This window comes from Cervus canadensis, chromosome 1 (assembly GCF_019320065.1).
Source record: "Cervus canadensis isolate Bull #8, Minnesota chromosome 1, ASM1932006v1, whole genome shotgun sequence".
Taxonomy (NCBI): domain Eukaryota; kingdom Metazoa; phylum Chordata; class Mammalia; order Artiodactyla; family Cervidae; genus Cervus; species Cervus canadensis.
In genome coordinates, this window is record NC_057386.1 from 6,014,357 (window position 1) to 6,032,273 (window position 17,917).

The following is a 17,917-nucleotide window of genomic DNA, read 5'->3' on the forward strand; positions in this document are numbered from 1 at the left end:
GTTTGCATTCCCACCAACAGTGCACAAGGGTTCTTGTTTCTCCACATCCTCACCCACACTCATCTTTGGGTTTTCTAATAATTTATCCATCCTCACAGGTGTGAGGTGATATCTCATTGTGGTTTTGGTTTCCTTCCTCTGATGACTAGTGATGTCGAGCATCTTTTCACATACCTGTTAGCCATTTGTTTGTCATCTTTGAAGAAATGTCTGTCCATGTCCTTTGCCCGCCTTTTTAATTGGGTTATTTGTTTTCCTTTTGTTTTGTTGTGCCATTGAGTTGTATGAGTTCCTTATATATTTGGGGTGTTAAACCTTTATCAGATATCTGTTTTGCAAATATTTTCCCCCATTCCTTAGGTTGCCTTTTCGTTCTGTTGACTATTTCCTTTGCTCTGATCCTTTTTAAGTAGATACAATCCCACGTACTTATTTTTGCTTTTGTTGCTTATGCTTTTGGTGCCAAATCCAAAAATTCATTGCCAAGGCCACTGTCAAGGAATTTTTCCTCTGTGTTTTCTTCTGGAAGCTTTATGGTTTCAGATGATATGTTTAAGTCTTTAGTTCATTGAGAGTTCAGTTTTGTCTATAACATAAGGGTCCAGTTTCATTTTTTGCTGTAGAAATCTTTGAAAATCGAGGTTAAATCAAGTAGGCAGAATAGCCCTCTCTTCATCTGAATAGTGTGAATGTTTCTGGGCAGATTTTCCTTTCTCCAACTCCTTTTCAAGTGAGTCTCATGGCCGGGGGACCAAGCCCAGGCCTGTGCCCTTGAGTTAGGTATAGAGAAACACCAGAGCCCTTTACAGTGCAAACTGTGAACCGTGGGAGGTGAGGCTGGCGCGGCTAGAAGTCAGACACCAGGAAGAACTTCCTGGCCAGGCTGAGACCCAGGAGCTGGGGAGGGGCTGGATGAGCAGGACCTCAGCTCAGCAGGCTCTCCCTGCGTCCCAATCCCTCCATGGTCCCTGACCGGAGGGCCTGGCCCCCTACAGGTACCACATGGCTTATCTCACGGATGGCGCCTGGAGCCCCGTGAGGCCGGCGGTGTTCTTCACCACCAAGATGGACGGGACCTTGGACATCTGGGACTTTGTGTTCAAGCAGTGCGACCCCGCCCTCAGCCTGAAGGTCATGTGCATCCCCTCCCGGTGCATCCAAGCCCTCAGAGGCCTGGCCTCTCCTCTCACCAGGCCTGTTCCTTCCAAAGCCTGGGAGGGAGCTCCGGGTAGCTGAGCCTCCCAGCTGAGCCAGCCTTATCTTATCAGCAGAGGTGGGGCCGTGGGAAAGAGCGGGGCTGGGGGAACTGCAGCATGAAAGGGGCGCTGGAGGGACTTCCCTGGCAGTCCAGTGGTTAAGGCTCTGCCCTCCAATGCAGGGGCATGGGTTCGATCCCTGGTCAGAGAACTAGGATCCACATGCCTATCTGTGTGGCCATTAAAAAAAAAAAGGAAAGAAAGTGAGGCTGGACTGAAGGAGTGCGTGTGGTGGGCGGGGTACGGTGGGAGATGAGGCTGGAGGGAAGGGTCTTGCAGCCGACCTTAGGGTGTGGACGCCCTCCTGTGGGTTGAGGCTGGGGTCCCCCTCGGTCGGGGAAGTCCCCAGTGGTGTTTGAATGGGGCTGCTGGCCTAAGCCTCCCCAAGAACCAGATGAGCGGAGGGTGACGTGGCTCTGCCTGGCCCTCCAACAGGTCTGTGACGAAGCCCTCTTCTGCCTCCGGGTGCAAGACAACGGGTGCTTCATCGCCTGCGGCTCCCAGCTGGGGACGACCACGCTGCTGGAGGTCTCGAACGGGCTGTGCACCCTCCAGAGAAATGAGAAGAACACAGCCTCCGCGGTAGGTGCGGGCCCCCGGCGAGGCGGGCACGCTGGCTCCGGTCCTGGCCTGGCCCCCTGGCCGAGCGGGTTGGTCAGAGAAGGGCAGGCGTGCTCCCACTGCCTCCTGGGAAGCGGGTGGACATTCGGGAGGGGGGTGGTCAGGGAACGGGCCTGAGAAATGGGTGTTGGTCGTGTCTGAGCCCGCCCAGGCTTCACTGCTTGTAGCTGAGCGACCCTGGGCAAGTCTCTTGACTTCTCCAGGCTTTGATTTTCTTCAGCTGCAGGTCCAAGCAGTATGACTCAGTCGTTTTGTCTAGTTGTAAACAGTCTATGTTTGGGGCAGCCAAGCCTCTCTGAGGAAGGCTTGAAAGAAAGTGAAAGTGAAGTTGCTCAGTCATGGCTGACTCTGCGATACCATGGACTGTAGCCTATCAGGCTTCTCCATCCATGGGATTCTCCAAGCAAGAGTACTGGAGTGGGTTGCCATTTCCTTTTACAGTGGATCTTCCTGACCCAGGGATCAAACCCAGGTCTCCTGCATTGCAGGCAGACACTTTACCCTCTGAGCCACCAGGGAAGCCCCTAAAGAAGGCTTAGCTGATGCCAATAGAGAAGCAGCTGGAAGGGACTGCTCTGGGAAAGGGGGTGCTGGGGGGCTGAGATCCGTCACCCTGGCCGGGAGCCCTGGAAACACCTCCCTAGAGCCATGGGGCACCCAGAAGGGTTGAAACGCCCTGGTGCTGAGATCCTGGCAGGCCCTCCTGGCTCCGCCTGAGCGTGCAGTCCCCCCACTGAGCTGGGCCTCCGGGGGTCCCAGGGACACCACCTAGAACACCCCCAGAGGGCATGCTTCACACCGGCATCAGGGTCTTGGAACTCCTTGGAACTGCGTGACTTGGCATCCCTGCTCCCCCCTGCGAGCCCCAGTATTTAGCCCCTGCTTTCTTGCCATCGGCCTGGAGCGGGGCTCCGGGGGGCTGCCTTGAGCAGAGTGAGGGGAGCCCGCTGGCCCCCGCACTGGGAGCTGGGGCTGCCCGCCCGCCCCTACCGCGGCCTCCCTGTCTCTCTGCCCCAGATATTCGAGCGCGAGACGCGGCGGGAGAAGATCCTGGAGGCCAGGCATCGGGAGATGCGCCTGAAGGAGAAGGGCAAGGCCGAGGGCCGGGACGACGAGCTGAGGGAAGAGCTGCCCATCTTGAACCTGGAGGAGCTGGTCACCAAGGCCGAGGAGGAGTTCTTCGACATCATCTTCACGGAGCTGAAGAGGAAGGAGGTGGAAGCCATGAAGAAGAAGCCCAAACCTGTAGGCGCCTCGCATGGGGGCTCAGGGTGGGGTGGGCGGGAGGGAGCCATGGGGCCCCGGCCACCTGCCTGCTGACCTCCTGGGCGGCCCCAGCAAGTGGCCCCACCAGGCGGACCTTCCTTTGTCCATCTGGCAAATGGGGAGAGTGACTCCCTTCCTCCTGGGGAATTCTAAGTCTCCTAACAGGCTTCCGGCTCCCTGAGCTTCTCGGAATCCTCTGCCCACACCCCAGAGGGCACCTTGAACTTCACGCCCATGACCAACTGGATGAGGACCCAGGGCTACCCGAGCCATGAGAGGAGAGGGGGCCTGGAGGCCTGGGGGCCAGAGAGGGGGCTGTGAGGTCCGCGGTGACCCCGCCTGGCGTGAGGGGCTGACACCGGTCCTGAGCTCGGCCATCCACGCCAAAGAGTCGGTCCAACTCGGAGCCGACTAGACAGCAGCATCCAGCCATGGCCCTATGCCAGAGCACTTCCTAGCCGTGTTGCCTGGGCTGGTCACTCCACTTGTTAATTCCTTCATTTCTATCTGGAATAGGAGGAGGCTGAGTGATGAAGGTGGTGTCTGGTCACCTTCCAGATCCTCCTGGGTACCAGGGGACAGAGGAAGGAAAAGATGTGGTCTGCCTGGACCATTACTTTCAGGGGCCCAGGGATAAGATGCTAAGATGTGAAAGAGTAAAAGCCCAGCGTGCCAGGGAGAAGAAGAAGTGAGCGTGGAACAGCGTCTGCCCTTGTCGGCAAGACTTAGGGGAGGAAGGAAAACGCACAGAGCAGTTCAAGGGACTTGCCCGGCGGTCCAGTGGTTAAGACTGCATGCTTCCACTGCAGGGGGTGCAGGTTCTGTCCCTGGTCAGGGTACTAAGATCCGGCATGCCACTCAGCCAAAAAAAAAAAAAAAAAAGGGGATTGAGAAGTTCGAGGCTGATAACAGAGTGCTGAAGCAGGGGTGAGACCATCACCGGCCCACGAAGCCAGCCCGCAGCGGCAAGAGGGGCTGCGTGGCCAGTCCTCAGGCAGCAAGGGAGTGGCCAGGTAGGAAGGTGGGTGAGCACTCGGAGGAGCTGACTGGTTCCATCTCGTGACTGCTCCCCGCGTCGTCTCCCTGTCCCTGGGTCTTGAGACAGGCGGTGACTTCTGTGGGCGCGTTTTGCACCTGGACGCAGTCGGATCTGAGTGGCCTTACTCTCTCACCATCCGGTGGTCGGGGGTGGGGGCGCCAAGGCGAGGCTGGAGTCCCGGCTTTCTGACCCTGTGGCCTGGGAACCCCCTCAACCGTCCACACTGGGCCCTCCAGAAGGTCTGCAGGCAAAGTGCGATGCGGCCACTGACTCCATGCCTGCCGCACCCTGAATGTGCTCCCCGCGGCGGCTGGAGCACCCTGGATGGAGACAGTGACTCTCAGAAGGGGTTAGGCTTCACAGAGCCTGGCCCCCTCCCTCTGCCGCCCACCACAGGCTTCCTGCGCGTCTCTGCGTCCCTGCACTTGGCCAGACGTGCTGGAGACAATCCTCTGCTGCGTCCTCCCCTGAATTATTTCGAATCCCAGCCACTGCCCTGAAGGAATCACGCTGGGCGTTAGGGCAGGGGACCTAGGGGGATTCTCAGGGGAGCTAGCTCGCGGCCGCCCAGGCAGCAAGCGGCAGGTGCCCGCCGTCCACGCCTGCCGGAGCTGAGTACCCTCTCAGCCCCTGAGGCCGTGGTGCTGGCTGCATGGTCTTCTGGGCGCCTGGCATTCCCGGGCTCAGGGGTTAACGTCCCGGTGCCAGGAAGGCCTGCCCCCTACCAACAAGTCTCTGCTGTCTTTCCGTAGCTGAAACAGTCAAGCCAGGAGACAGATGAGGAGGTGCAGGGAGAGGAAGAAGCGGAGGAGGAGAGAGGCGATGGTGAAGGGGAGGAAGGAGGCAGTGAAGAGAGTCCAGCGCTGGGAGGTCAGCCCTGACCGGAGCCCAGCCCTCACGCGCCTGTATCCCCTCTCTGGGCACCGCCCTGGTGTTACAAGTGGGAGCTGACTGCCTTCCTTAAAGGGGATGGGTGGCGCAAAGGGACTCTGACCCAGCCCTCCTCGCCCTACAGATCCCCAGTCCCCACCGACTCCCCGAGACCTCTCGGAGGGAGTGAAGGGGCACAGGTCCATCCCCGAGCTGGTCCCCAGCCAAGCTCAGACTGCTCCCCTAACCCCACGGTCCCCGTGGATTCAGCTTCCCGAGGGCTGTCCTGATGAGCATCTCCCTTCACAAGCCTGCAGAGCCTCCTCCGGGCTTGCCATGGCCACCATCGGGCCTCGGGAAGGCCTGTGGGTGGGGAAGGGGGGTCCTCTCATTCTCCTTTACTGAACGTCCCCACCCACATTTGGCTGGGGAACACAAAGCCTGTCCACTTCTAAGATGTCTGTCCAAGCAACTTCCCTGGGAGATGTTTACCTCCGAAAGGGTGAGAGACGACGGATGAGACGAGCCTGGTGAACACAGCGAGCTTTCTGCTATCTTCGTGCTCGTAAAGTTAAATTATTAATAATAATAATGACTACCAAAGGTCAGTGCTTACTATGCCTCCTGTACTCAGAGCTTTTCAAGTTATCTCTGTCTTTCTTTTGATAAAGTCGCCGGAAGGTTTCTGCTCTGACTGTTCCTCCTCAGCAGAGGGAGAAGCGGGTTCTGGGAGACAGGTGGGCACGTGCCGGTGACAGGGCTCACAGGGGTCGGTGCGGGGACGGGAGCCCAGGCAGCTCCCCGGAGCCTGCGCGGCAGGTGACCACAGGCTGGGTGCTAGGCAAGGTCCTCTGGGGCTGCAGCGTGGGCGGCGGGCTGCCCTGAAACCACCGCAAAGCAGGGCGTCCAGCGACCAGAAACGGTAGGACCAGAGAGCAACCCAGAAGCCGGCATGCGCCAGGAGAAGTCCCGGATCACCCGCAGGTCCCCAGGGTGACCAGAAGTGCCCTTTCAAAGACCACCTATGTTAAGAATCTCACTGGGGAAGGACCCAGGGCCAGCCGCCCCTTGTGCCCAAAGAGGAAGAAAAATCCAGTTGCCATGATAGAACAGTCAGCAAGGGGCACATGGATTGAGCACTTGATCTTTGCGATAGCCCCAGAAAGGGTGATATTCCCACCTTCAATCCCTGAGTCTCTACGTGCCTGCCAAGCAAGACCCCGAGGGACGGGGCTGCCCGAGTCTCGTGGGAGCAAGTGGCATAGCGGAGACCCCAGAGCTTATGCCCTTACGCACCCCATTCCTCGGTCTCCCAGGAGGAGGAAGGGGCCGGCCCGCCTGCATCCAGGGAGGGGCCGCTGGCGCATCCCACATCCTGCTTTATGGGGTCTCCTGTGATGGGCCCCTCACTGCGGGAGGATGCAGGGAGCCCCAGAACTGCCCGATGAAGGTCAGCAGTTTCAATGGAGGGGCAAGGGGGTGATTTTGCCGTCAGTGGGACACTTGGCCATGTCTGGGGACATTTTGACTTTTTTAATTGATTAATTTATTTTTGGCCACTCTGGGTCTTCGTGGCTGCGCACAGGCTTTCTCCAGTTGCCGAGGGCAGGGGCTACTCTCTAGCGGCAGTGCTGAGGCTTCTCATTGCAGCGGGGTCTCTCGTCGAGGAGCACGGCCTCTGGGCCCTTGGGCTCAGCGGTCAGGGGCGCACGGGCTCAGTTGCCCTGCAGCATGCGAAATCTTCCTGGGACAGGGGTCAGACCTCTGCACCGGCAGACGGATTCATAACCCCGGGACCACCAGGGAAGTCCTGGGGACATTTCAGATTGACATAACCAGTCGGAGGGCGCTACTGGCGTCCCATGGATAGAAGCCACAGATGCTGCTAAATATCCAAGGGTGCATAAGACAGTCGACACCACAGTGAATCATCCCACCCAAGATGTCAACAGCGCGGAGGTCAAGAAACCCTGACTTACGGAAGACAGCCTATCCAAATGAAATCTCCTGGAGAAAGTCAGAGCTCCCTGCATTGGCCCTGCACACTGACTGACCGCTGAGTGAGACGTTCGGCCTGTGAACTCCCAGAGAGAATATTCTCTTGCTGTACCATAATCTGGGCCTTTGGCTGGTGCTGGCCAGGGTGGGCCACCTCTGGAGTCTCAAGCCCTTCACTGTGGTGCAGACGTGCTGTGGTGCTGGATGGCATTTGAGGAACTGGTGTGGGAGCGGAGAGGAGGTCCCCGCGGACACCGCAGGGCAAAGGCTGTCATGGGCTCTGAGCATGCGACACCCATCACCGCCCATCTTCACCAATGACCACCTGCCTTCTCATTCATCAGCCTCCTCTGGAGCCTGTTGCCTGGTCTTCCCTGACGGGGAGCAAGACAAAACCATGATGCATCACAAGGGACCCAGACACCGCTGGAAAGACCTGGCACGTGGGCATGGAATGTGGATGACAGGGCCTGGGTGTGGGGACCCATCCAAGCAGGACGGGAGAGTGGCAGAAGCAGTGGCTGGACTGGTGTGTCCATGGCAGTTAAGGGCCCCACACCCCGGGGTCCATGCACACCCGGGGGAGAGTCTGCTCCCTCCCGGACCCGTGTTCCTCTCTGCCGACCTGATCGATTACGATGCCGCTGACCAATGACACGCAGCTGCCACTGTGGCAGCCCTGGGTGCTACGGGGGAGTCACGGCCCCACGTACCCTTCTCCGGGGCAACTGGGTTCTGTGGGCCCCAGGGCAGGACTCTGAAGAAGGATCTCCTTGCCCTTTGTTAGAAACCAAGTGCTCCCCCAGGGTCCAGAGGCCCCTGAGATGGCATTGGCCCCAGGGGAGGCCAAGGGGGGCTGCTAGGAACCCACGTGGGCCTGTTCTCTGTCAGCTTTGCAAAGTGGGGGAGAGAGCAGGCAGGGGGCCCAGGAGGCCGTGATGCCGTCCAGGTGAGAAGAGGTAAAAGCTGGAGCCCAGGCCATGTGGCCAGGAGATGGCGAGGAGGAGACGCACTTGCCGAAGCAGAACCGCCAGGATCAGAGTACAGTTTGGGTTAGGCTTTGGTGCTTCCACTGCCAAGGGCCCAGGCTTGATTCCTGGTCAGGGGACTAAGATCCCGCATGCCACATGGTGTAATTGAAAGAGAAGAGGACTTCCCTGGTTGTACAGTGGATAAGAATCTGCCTGCCAATGCAGGGGACACGGGTTCTATCCCTGGTCCGGGAAGATCCCACATGCTGTGGAGCAACTAAGCCCAGGCATCACAGCTACTGAGCTGGTGTCTAGAGCCCGCGAACCGCGACCACCGAGCCCATGGGCCACAACGACTGGAGCCTCTGTGCCTGGCGTCTGTGCCCCTTGACAAGAGAAGAAACCTGAGCGCTGCAACGAAGGATGTCCCCCGCTTGAAGCAACTAAAGAAAGCCCGCGCAAAGCAATGAAGACCAAGCACAGCCAAAAATAAATGCATTTTAAAATACATATTTACGTAAAGAAAGAAAACGAATGGAGAGGATGAGAGGAAAGGGGAAATCAAAGACGACTCAGAGGTGCAGGGCTCTCAGGGACAGCAGTGTCGCTGACAGAAACACCAGAGTCAAGCCGGGAATGTCTGGGAATAGAGAGGACTTTGTGATGAGTCAGGATGCAAGTAAGACGGGCTGGGACTGCCTGCTTAGAAGCTCCTCTTATTTTGACCAGCATGGGCCATCCTGGGTGGGATTTATGCATGAGGAGGAACAGAAAAGAGAGAAAAATTGCTATAGTGTAATTAATTAGAGGCCTCTTGTACTGATCCAAACAGATAAGACTTAGGAGTCTGAAATGCAAGCCTAGAGTGTTGTTTTTTTTTCTCTTTCAACACATTTTGGATCTTCCTTTTGTTTTTTTTACCTCGCCACACTCTTTGTTCCCCAACCGGGGATTGAACCTGGCCCTCAGCAATGAACAGAGTCTGCTATGGACCAACAGGGAATTCCCTGGAAAGTGTTTTTGATCCAGATGATCCATCTTCAAACGTACCTGCTTCTCAGCGCCGCTCGCCCACTTGCAAACCGGCCAACTTCTGTGCGCAGTCCCGGGAGCAGCCTGGGCCAGAGAACGGGACGAAACCCTGGGAGCCCCTGCAGGAGTGTTTGGTTTCCACCAGGCTACCCTTGGTTTATCTATTTATCAACTCCAAGGCCACGGGCAGGCTCCTGACACTGTCTATTAATAACTGCAGCTAACACAAGCTCCTCGGGGGCAGCCAGGGAAGCCAGCCCCAGAGCACAGGCTGGCATCATGCTCTGGGTGTGCGCCAGGCCGTCTGAGACAGTCCCGGGGGGTGAGTGGCTCTTCCTAACCCAGCTCCTTAAAGGGGGAATGAACCTCGCTGGACGCCCCTCGCCCAGTCTTTGTGGTAGGGGGTGGGGGGTGGCTGCCAGGCTCAACTCCAGGAGACAAGAGGAAAGAGGGGGGCTTCTTCCATCAGACGTGGGTGGAGCTCCACCCTTACCCAGGAAACTAAGGCCCAGAGGGGACAGGAACCCTTGGCTCCAGCTGGTTCAGCAGGTTGGATGTGAGGTGGGACCAGAATCCTGTTTTCCCGGGGCCTCCTGAGGCCAGGAGTCTTTCCACTGTGCTCCCTGCAGGTAATCGCCGTTGTTCCCACCGAGGATGGGGACGACAGCGTTCAACCTGCACTTTCTTGCGCAGAATGGTGTCTCGGGCTTCCCTGGTGGCTCAGGGGTAAAGAATCCGCCTGCAATGCAGGAGATGCCAGTGGACACAGGTTCGATCCCTGGGCCGGGAAGATCTCCTGGAGAAGGGACTGGCAACCCACTCCAGTACTTTTGCTTGAAAAATTTCAGGGACAGAGGAGCCTGGCGGGCTACAGTCCATGGGGTTGCAAAACAGTCCGACAGGACTTAGCGACTCATCAGCAACACTGGGGGTCTTAGAGCAGGCAGGGAGCCAGAAGGCACACAGACCCACCACCCATCTTGGCCTAGACGCTGGGTTTACCCATCAGGGCCTGTTAACTGGACACAACGCAAGTGATACAGGCATTCCCCTGCACGTGCGCGGGCGGGCAGCCCAGGCATTCTCCTCACTCGCTGTCACTGGACATTCGGTGGGGACACCGCGCCAGTGACACGAGCCTCAGCCACGGTGCCCGCAGCGCCCATGGAAACATGATGCTGCCCGCTGCCGCCCGGGAGACGCTGAGAGTCGGACGGACGGACAGGCGGACGGGGCAGCGGATGCGCGTGGCTCGAGCGGGCGGAAGGCAGGGAGCGCGGGCGCCCACGGGGCGGACGCAGAGCCGCGCCGAGGGCCCGGGGGTCGCCCAGGGCGACGCTCCCCGAGAAAGGGGCGGAGGCGGCCACCTCCCGTTCGCAGCCCGAGGGGGGCGGGTCGCCGTCCGGGCCCGCCCCTGCCCGCCCCCTGGCCCCGCCCGGCCCGGTCCGCGCCCTCGGCCGCGCGCGCCTTGTTGGTTTCGGGTTGTCAGGCAGCGGCCGCGCGGGCCCGGCGGCGGTGGGCGTGCGGCTCGGCCATGCCCGCGATCTCGGCCTGAGCCCTTCCGCCCGCCGCAGGCATGAAGGACAGCGGGGACTCCAAGGACCAGCAACTCATGGTGAGACCTGGTCAGCCTCCTCCTCCTCCTCGACCCATCCCCGGCCCCCAGAACCCAGACCCTGCCGGCGGCCCCCAGACCGTATTGGGTGTTTCCACTAAGAGGACACTTAAGACCAGGAACTGCGACGGTCCAGAGCAACTTTGCCAAGTCGTGGATATCAAGAAGGAAGGCATCCTGGCCACCCTGCTAAGACCTGAGAAGTTGGCCAGGCTTCAGTCCCACCCTACTTTACACCTTCCCACCAGGGGACACCCTCCCGCCAGACTGCTCTCTGATCCAGAAGAGACAGGGGCAGGGGGCGCCTGACCCATCTTCCTGGAGAAGAAAAGTGGAGGTTTCCCGGTGAACCAGGGTACCCAGGACTGGTGGGGTCAAGAGGTTAGAGGATTTGGGGGACCATAGGTGGGCAAGAGTCCCCACGTGTCAGAGGAGTGGGCACAGGATTGAGGGGGGTGGTTATTGAGTGGCTGTCCATGTCAGGACTCTAAATATTCCAGAGAAGTGCTGGAAGCCACCAAGACGGCCCCCCAGGCCCTGGGGACTGGGGCAGAGGAGGGGGTGTGAATGGGGGTCCAAGAAGCAGCTAAGAGACAAAGACAGATTTGATTATCAACAGGGCCAGGTCAGAGTGATGGGGGTGGGGGAGACTCAGTGACCCCAAGGCAGATGCGCCCTCCCAGCCCCTAACTTCTGAGATCTGGGGAAGCCCCTCCACCACCAGCAGGTAGGTGGTGAGGTAACTGGAGGATAAGGCAACCCCAGAGATTCCTGCCTGTCTAGGTAGGGCGGGCTCGCTGCTTCGAAGACGCACCTCCGCCTCAGGGCCCCCAGCAAGCCCAGGGCTCTGGAACATCCTGTCTGGCAGTTTAGAATTGCCTCTTTGCAAATGGCTTGCCTTGGCAGGTGTGGATGCAGGGGCCGCCCCTCCCATCCGTGGAGTTTGACTGAGGAGGCAGGAGGGCACTCTGACCCTGCAGTGCCTCTGAGAGTGAAGGGTTCTTACCGGGCCTGAGGGTGGCTAGTTATACCCACCTGCCCAACAGGTGTTTCCCCTTTATCAGAAGAATAAACAGCTCCCCCTTCTTTTGGGGGGACCCACGCCCAGGATGGGGACCCACCATCTCTCTCTGGCCGGAGGACCGAGCGAGGAGGGAGCCCTTGATGGTGCCGTCCTCGGGTAGGGGTGGAGTCAGTACGAGGAGGGGAGGTTCCCTGGGCCTCCAGCCCACCACCCAGCCGCCACGTGCAGCGCGTCACTCACAGACGCACAGACAGGCTGCCCTGGTGCCAAGGGCTCCAAGTTCAAAGCCCAGGGGAGCTGCAGGTGCTTAATTCGGGCGTGTGACTGATGCAGCCGGGAGGAACAGAGAGCTGTCTCCTCTGGGCTCTCCTCTGGGGCACAGGCTCCTGGGAAATTCGCAGACACAGACACAGCCCGCGTGCTGTGGACCTGGGGCCCTCATCCTGGATGGTCGCCTTGAACCACCGAGTTTTCCTTAAGATGAGCCGGGCTTGGCTGGCTGATCAAAGAGGAACCCACAGGGCTTATCCGAGGAAAGGATCCTGGGGTCCTCTCATCCTTCTCTCGGGGTCAGGCACAGCCCTCTGCATCTAATCCTGGGGGTCTGACCTTCCCTCCCAGGTGGCGCTCCGGGTCCGGCCCATCAGCGTGGCGGAGCTGGAAGAAGGAGCCACCCTCATCGCCCACAAAGTGGATGAGCAGGTACGTGGGGGCTGTGGCCGGGAGCTGCAGAGCGGGGCAGGGGTCTGCTCTCACCCACTGGGGGCAGGCACCTACTCAGCTGGTGGAGGCAGGAAGGACCCCTCCTCTACCCTCCCAACTCCTGGCTGTACTATTGATTGCATCATCAAGGAAACCACCATCCTTCTTCCAGGAAGCCTCCCTAGAATGATCTAGGGAGCTAAAGCTTTAGCTAAAGCTAAAGCTAAAGAGAGCTAAAAGCTTCCCTGGTCCAGGGGGAAGTGAGCTGAGCCCTCCATTCCAGCCCTGAAAAAATTCACACACCTTCCATGTACTCATGACTTAACTTCCCCACCTTAATGGATCTGCTACCCATAGAGCGTGTGTTCCTAGGGTCACCAGACTGTTCATGGCTTGCAGAGTCTTCGGATGTCTGTTTGCTCTCTTGGTCTTCCTGTCATTATTATGAGCTGGGCAGGGCAAGCTCCACCTCCATTTACACAAGAGACAATAAATATTTATCAAGTACCCACAACACACCGGGGTAGTACTAGCAGCCAGGAAACAACGGTGAGCAGAAAAGACCCTGCCCTCCTTTCATGGCTTTCTTGTAATGAAACACATGAGTTTGTGGCCAGCAAGGGCTGCAAAGAAATGCGTGGTGCTATGGGAGTAAGAGGGAACTTGAGCTTGTCCCGGAGTCAGGGAGGACTTCCCTGAGAAAGGATGCTTGAGCTGAAACATGAGGGATGAAGGGGAGTTCTTTACGAGTGTGCTGAAGGGAGAAACTTCAACCAGAGGGACTTGTGTGTGCAAAGGCCCTGTGGTGAGAGGGGGTGGTGATGCGCCTGGGTAACTTAGAAAAGGCCAGCGTGGCTCAGGCTGGAGGGAGAAAGGGGTGAGAGGAGGGGGAGGAGGCTGGAGGTGCGGGCAGGAGCCACACTGTCCCCTGTAGCCAGGGTGGTTTTTGTTTGTTTGTTTGTTTAAAGGAAGGTTTTATTTTTGACATTTCAATCCTTAATCAGTTTTTTAAAAAAAAATTTTTTTTATTTTTGGCTGCATCGGGTCTTAGTTGTGTGTGGGATCGTCACTGTAGAGCGCGGACTTCTCTCTGGGCGTGGCCCCAGGGCTCAGCAGGTGTACCGCGCGGGCTGAGTTGTTGTAAAGCCCGTGGGATCTTAGTTCCCCAACCAGGGATCAAACCTGTGTCCCCTGCATTGCAAGGCAGACTTTTAACCACTGGACCAGCAAGGAAGTTCCAGCCAGGATGCTTTTGGGGTAGGCAGTTGAGGATCCAAGCATGGGCTGGGGGTGGGCACCGTGGTGAGGGCAGCAAGGGCAGTCTTGGTGCCTGGGTAGAAGCATCATGCTGCTCTAGCCTATGGGGACCCTGAAAGCGGCCACTTGCCTCCGCTCTGTGGCTGCTGCTGCTGGCCTCTCCCGAGCGCCAGGGCTCATCAAGGCAGCAGAGTGTGCTGGGGGAGCGGTCAGAGGAGTCAGGGAGGCCCCGCGTGGTGCAGAGAGAGACGCAAAGTGAGCACTTGCTGCCCTTGACTCTGGAATCCTGACCTCAGGAAGCCTGACGGCCATGATAAGACCACAGGCGGGCAACACAGCATGAGCTGCCGGCCTGCCTCTGGGGTTCCAGGAGGCAGGTGCCCGCCGCAGCCGCTTCCTTCAGCCCTGACGAGCTGTGGGCGTGGCAGAACTGGGTGGCTCCGGCCTCCTGATTTCTCTTTCTCTCTTCCCCCTTGGAAAAGGGTAGCCTTCCTCAAAGACCTCAGGGAAAGCAGGGGGAGGCTGGGAAGACCCCACCTGAAAGCCCAGCGGGGGCAGGATGTGCCCACACAACAGTCAAGCAGGGTAGGTTCTGCCACTTACCAGCTGTGTGGCCTTGGCCAGGATGCTTCCAGAAGCCTCAGTTGCCTCCTCTGTAACTGAGGACAGTAACCACAATGCCTTCTCTAAAGAGTCTTTGGGAGCTAATATGTGCGCAGTGCTTCCCCAGGTGCTGGTATGCAGTGGGCATTTAATAGCTGTGAATTATCATCTGCAGGGCTTCCCTGATGGCTCAGATGATAAAGGATCTGCCTGCAATGCAGGAGAGACCCGGGGTTCGATCCCTGAGTTGGGAAGATCCCCTGGAGAAGGGAATGGCTACCCACTCCAGTATTCTTGCCTGGAGCATTCCATGGAGAGAGGAGCCTGGTGGGCTACTAGTCCATGGGATTGCAAAGAGTTGGACACGATTGAGCAACTAACACACACATCATCTACTATAAGTTCCCTCCCTACTAAGGAGTTCCATCCGAGAGCACGTTCGTAAGTCCACTTTGTGCGTAAGTCCGACAAAGTTAGCCTCAGTTCAGTTCAGTTCAGTCGCTCAGTCGTGTCCAACTCTTTGCGACCCCATGAATCGCAGCATGCCAGGCCTCCTGTCCATCACCAACTCCCGGAGTTTACTCAAACTCATGCGCATTGAGTCTGTGATGCCATCCAGCCATCTCATCCTCTGTCGTCCCCTTCTCCTCCTGCCCCCAATCCTTCCCAGCATCAGGGTCTTTTCCAATGAGTCAACTCTTCCCATGAGGTGGCCAAAGTATTGGAGTTTCAGCTTCAGCATCAGTCCGTCCAATGAACACCCAGGACTGATCTCCTTTAGGATGAACTGGTTGGATCTCCTTGCAGTCCAAGGGACTCTCCAGAGCCTTCTCCAATACCACAGTTCAAAAGCATCAATTTTTAGGCGCTTAGCTATCTTCACAGTCCAACTCTCACATCCATACATGACCACTGGAAAAACTATAGCCTAGACGGACCTTTGTTGGCAAAGTAATGTCTCTGCTTTTTAATATGCTATCTAGGTTGGTCATAACTTTCCTTCCAAGGAGTAAGCCTCTTTTAATTTCATGGCTGCAATCACCATCTGCAGTGATTTTGGAGCCCCAAAAAATAAAGTCTGACACTGCTTCTACTGTTTCCCCATCTATTTCCCATGAGGTGATGGGACCAGATGCCATGATCTTAGTTTTCTGAATGTTGAGCTTTAAGCCAACTTTTTCACTCTCCTCTTTCACTTTCATCAAGAGGCATTTTAGTTCTTCTTCACTTTCTGCCAGAAAGGTGGTATCTGAGGTTATTTATATTTCTCCCGGCAATCTTGATTCCAGCTTGTGCTTCTTCCAGCCCAGCGTTTCTCATGATGTACTCTGCATATAAGTTAAATAAGCAGGGTGACAATATACAGCCTTGACGTACTCCTTTTCCTATTTGGAACCAGTCTGTTGTTCCATGTCCAGTTCTAACTGTTGCTTCCTGACCTGCATATAGGTTTCTCAAGAGGCAGGTCAAGCGGTCTGGTATGCCCATCTCTCAGAATTTTCCACAGTTTATTGTGATCCACACAGTCAAAAGGTTTGGCATAGTCAGTAAAGCAGAAATAGATGTTTTTCTGGAACTCTTGCTTTTTTGATGATCCAGCAGTTGTTGGCAATTTGATCTCTGGTTCCTCTACCTTTTCTAAAACCAGCTTGAACATCTGGAAGTTCACGGTTAGGTACCCAGTTAACACCATTGGCTAGGTAGTACTGCACTGTAATAGGTTTATAATGCTTTTCACCCAAATAATATATTTAAAAACAAACACAAAAAATAAAGAAAGCATTTTTCATTTTACATGGTACAGAACCTTGAAAAGGACAGTAGTGCAGGACAGCCGTTGGCACAGGGGCTGGCGAGGCGTGAACAAGCAAGAGGAGTTACTGGCCGGAGGGGGCGAGGAGGCGGGAGACGCTGGAGCTGAGGGGTCGTCAGCAGAAGGAGGCGGAGGGCAGGCTGCGGCGTCTTGCACGCCTGACGCTGATGGAACAGGCTCCAGTTCCTTGCCGGAACCAGGTGCGCCTTAGCATCTTTGAATGTTCGCACCTTGAAGGTTCAGTGTAGGGGACTTACTGCATCAGTCAGAGAAAGTGCCCAGGGTTGCTCGACTGGCTGATGAGAGGGGCTGTCCGTGAAGGGCCAGGGAACTCCAGAAGAGACCCCTCCTTCCTGGCAAGGCCACTCTCTGTTTGTCCCGCTTGTCCCCCGGGCTGTCCGGGACAAAGATGCTATCTCTCTGCACTGCTCCTGGCTCCCAGCCGGAGTGGGGGCTGAGAGATATTAACCGATGCTGATGGAAACGCTCTGGTCCAGGGCACAGCCCATTGTGTGCCCACACACGGCAAACACTGGCTCCTTTCTGTCCCTGCCAGTGGAGAGGGAGGCTGGGCTGCGCCTATGAGAAGGTCCTGGGCTGGGCAGCGCCGACGGGCCCACTCCTTTGTTGGCTTAGACATACAGAGGGTGGTCTGAGCGGCGTGGGCCCAGGGCTCTCAACACGGACTCCGGGCCCTGCAGGAGAAGAAGGCTAGGCTTCTGCCCCCAGCATCGTCTCTCCCCTCCGGGTTCAAAGGTGCACTGCCTACAACTTCCCTGATGGGCCGGTGGTTAAGACACCACACTTCCCCTGCGTGGGAGTTTGACCTCTGGTCAAGGAACTGAGATAAAACAAGGATGCACTTGCCTGGCCTGCAGTTTGGGAGAAGTCACAGCACATGGCAGGCTGACGCCTCTCAAACACCGGCCACCGCTCAAGTGCTCTGTTCCTCCGACCAGTAAGACCCTGGCTGGCAGGAGGTGAAGACACACGAGTCCAAGAAGCAAAATGGGGGACTTCTCTGGCGGTCCAGGGGTTAAGACTTTACCTTCCAATGCAAGGGGCGTGAGTTCAATCCCTGGTTGGGGAAGTAAGACCCCACATGCCTCGAGGCCAAAATTTAAGAAAAGGGCAACCTCCCAGTCTGGCCAGGCGCTGCACCCTGGACTCCGTCGCTCTCTGCTGACCCCTAGGGCCCGTCTATGGCCCTGGCCCCCCAGGCCTGCATGACTGACCCCGAGAGGGCTCCACACTGCAGGCTCCACCAGCCTCACTGATGGGCCAGCTGCTCAGCTCCTCCTTCCTGAGGTCTGGAGCCCGGTGACTGGCAGGGTGAGCGTGGGAGCAACCCCAGCACAACATGGCCATGGAGTTGCTTCCCAGCAAAGGTGCCGCTGGCCCCGGGCAGCCTGCACAATGCCCCGCGTCCGCTACAGAGACTTCTGCCCGGGAAGCAGACCCGCCCTTTACCCAGCGGCTTCCATTGCCCCCTTGCTTATGGCCCTTGCTCACAACCCAGCCCCACAGCGGGGCTCCCAGCCTGGTCTGTCCTGGGCTTCTGGGCTTCTGGGCTCTTTCTCCCCCCTGTGATGGAGGAGTTACTTGCCCCCTTGCTCGGGCCGGGGGGTGGGAAGCAACCCCGAGGTCACTACTGAAGCCCGGCCCTTGGTGGTCAGCAGGGAGGTGGTGCTGTCAAAGCCCGCCAGTCGGTGGTCCTAGCGGGGAGAGGTGGACCGAGGCGTCTGTCACCCGCTGGCGTGAGGGGGTCCCAGGACAGCCTTGCTTGGAACTGGGGGTCATTCTGCTGGGGCTGAGGGAGTCCGTGTTCCCCTGGCTTTGCAGAGGTGGAC

At 57.6% G+C, this 17,917-nt stretch overlaps 2 protein-coding genes across 5 annotated transcripts in view; both read left to right on the forward strand.

Annotated features, from left to right (window-relative positions):
• The window catches only part of DNAI2 (dynein axonemal intermediate chain 2), a 30,075-nt gene extending 24,356 nt beyond the window's left edge, over window positions 1–5,719 (forward strand). For both annotated transcript variants that reach the window (XM_043454934.1, XM_043455028.1), the window contains 4 exons: window positions 996–1,131; window positions 1,692–1,838; window positions 2,895–3,122; window positions 4,935–5,719. In XM_043454934.1, the coding sequence (XP_043310869.1) occupies window positions 996–1,131; window positions 1,692–1,838; window positions 2,895–3,122; window positions 4,935–5,063 (640 nt within the window). In that variant the 3' untranslated portion in view covers window positions 5,064–5,719. The remainder of the gene's footprint in view (window positions 1–995; window positions 1,132–1,691; window positions 1,839–2,894; window positions 3,123–4,934) is intronic.
• A 4,797-nt stretch (window positions 5,720–10,516) lies between these two features.
• Window positions 10,517–17,917, forward strand: part of KIF19 (kinesin family member 19) — a 29,763-nt gene continuing 22,362 nt past the window's right edge. For all 3 annotated transcript variants that reach the window (XM_043455274.1, XM_043455441.1, XM_043455358.1), the window contains exons 1-2: window positions 10,517–10,668; window positions 12,314–12,394. In XM_043455274.1, coding sequence (XP_043311209.1) covers window positions 10,630–10,668; window positions 12,314–12,394 — 120 coding nt within the window. In that variant the 5' untranslated portion in view covers window positions 10,517–10,629. The remainder of the gene's footprint in view (window positions 10,669–12,313; window positions 12,395–17,917) is intronic.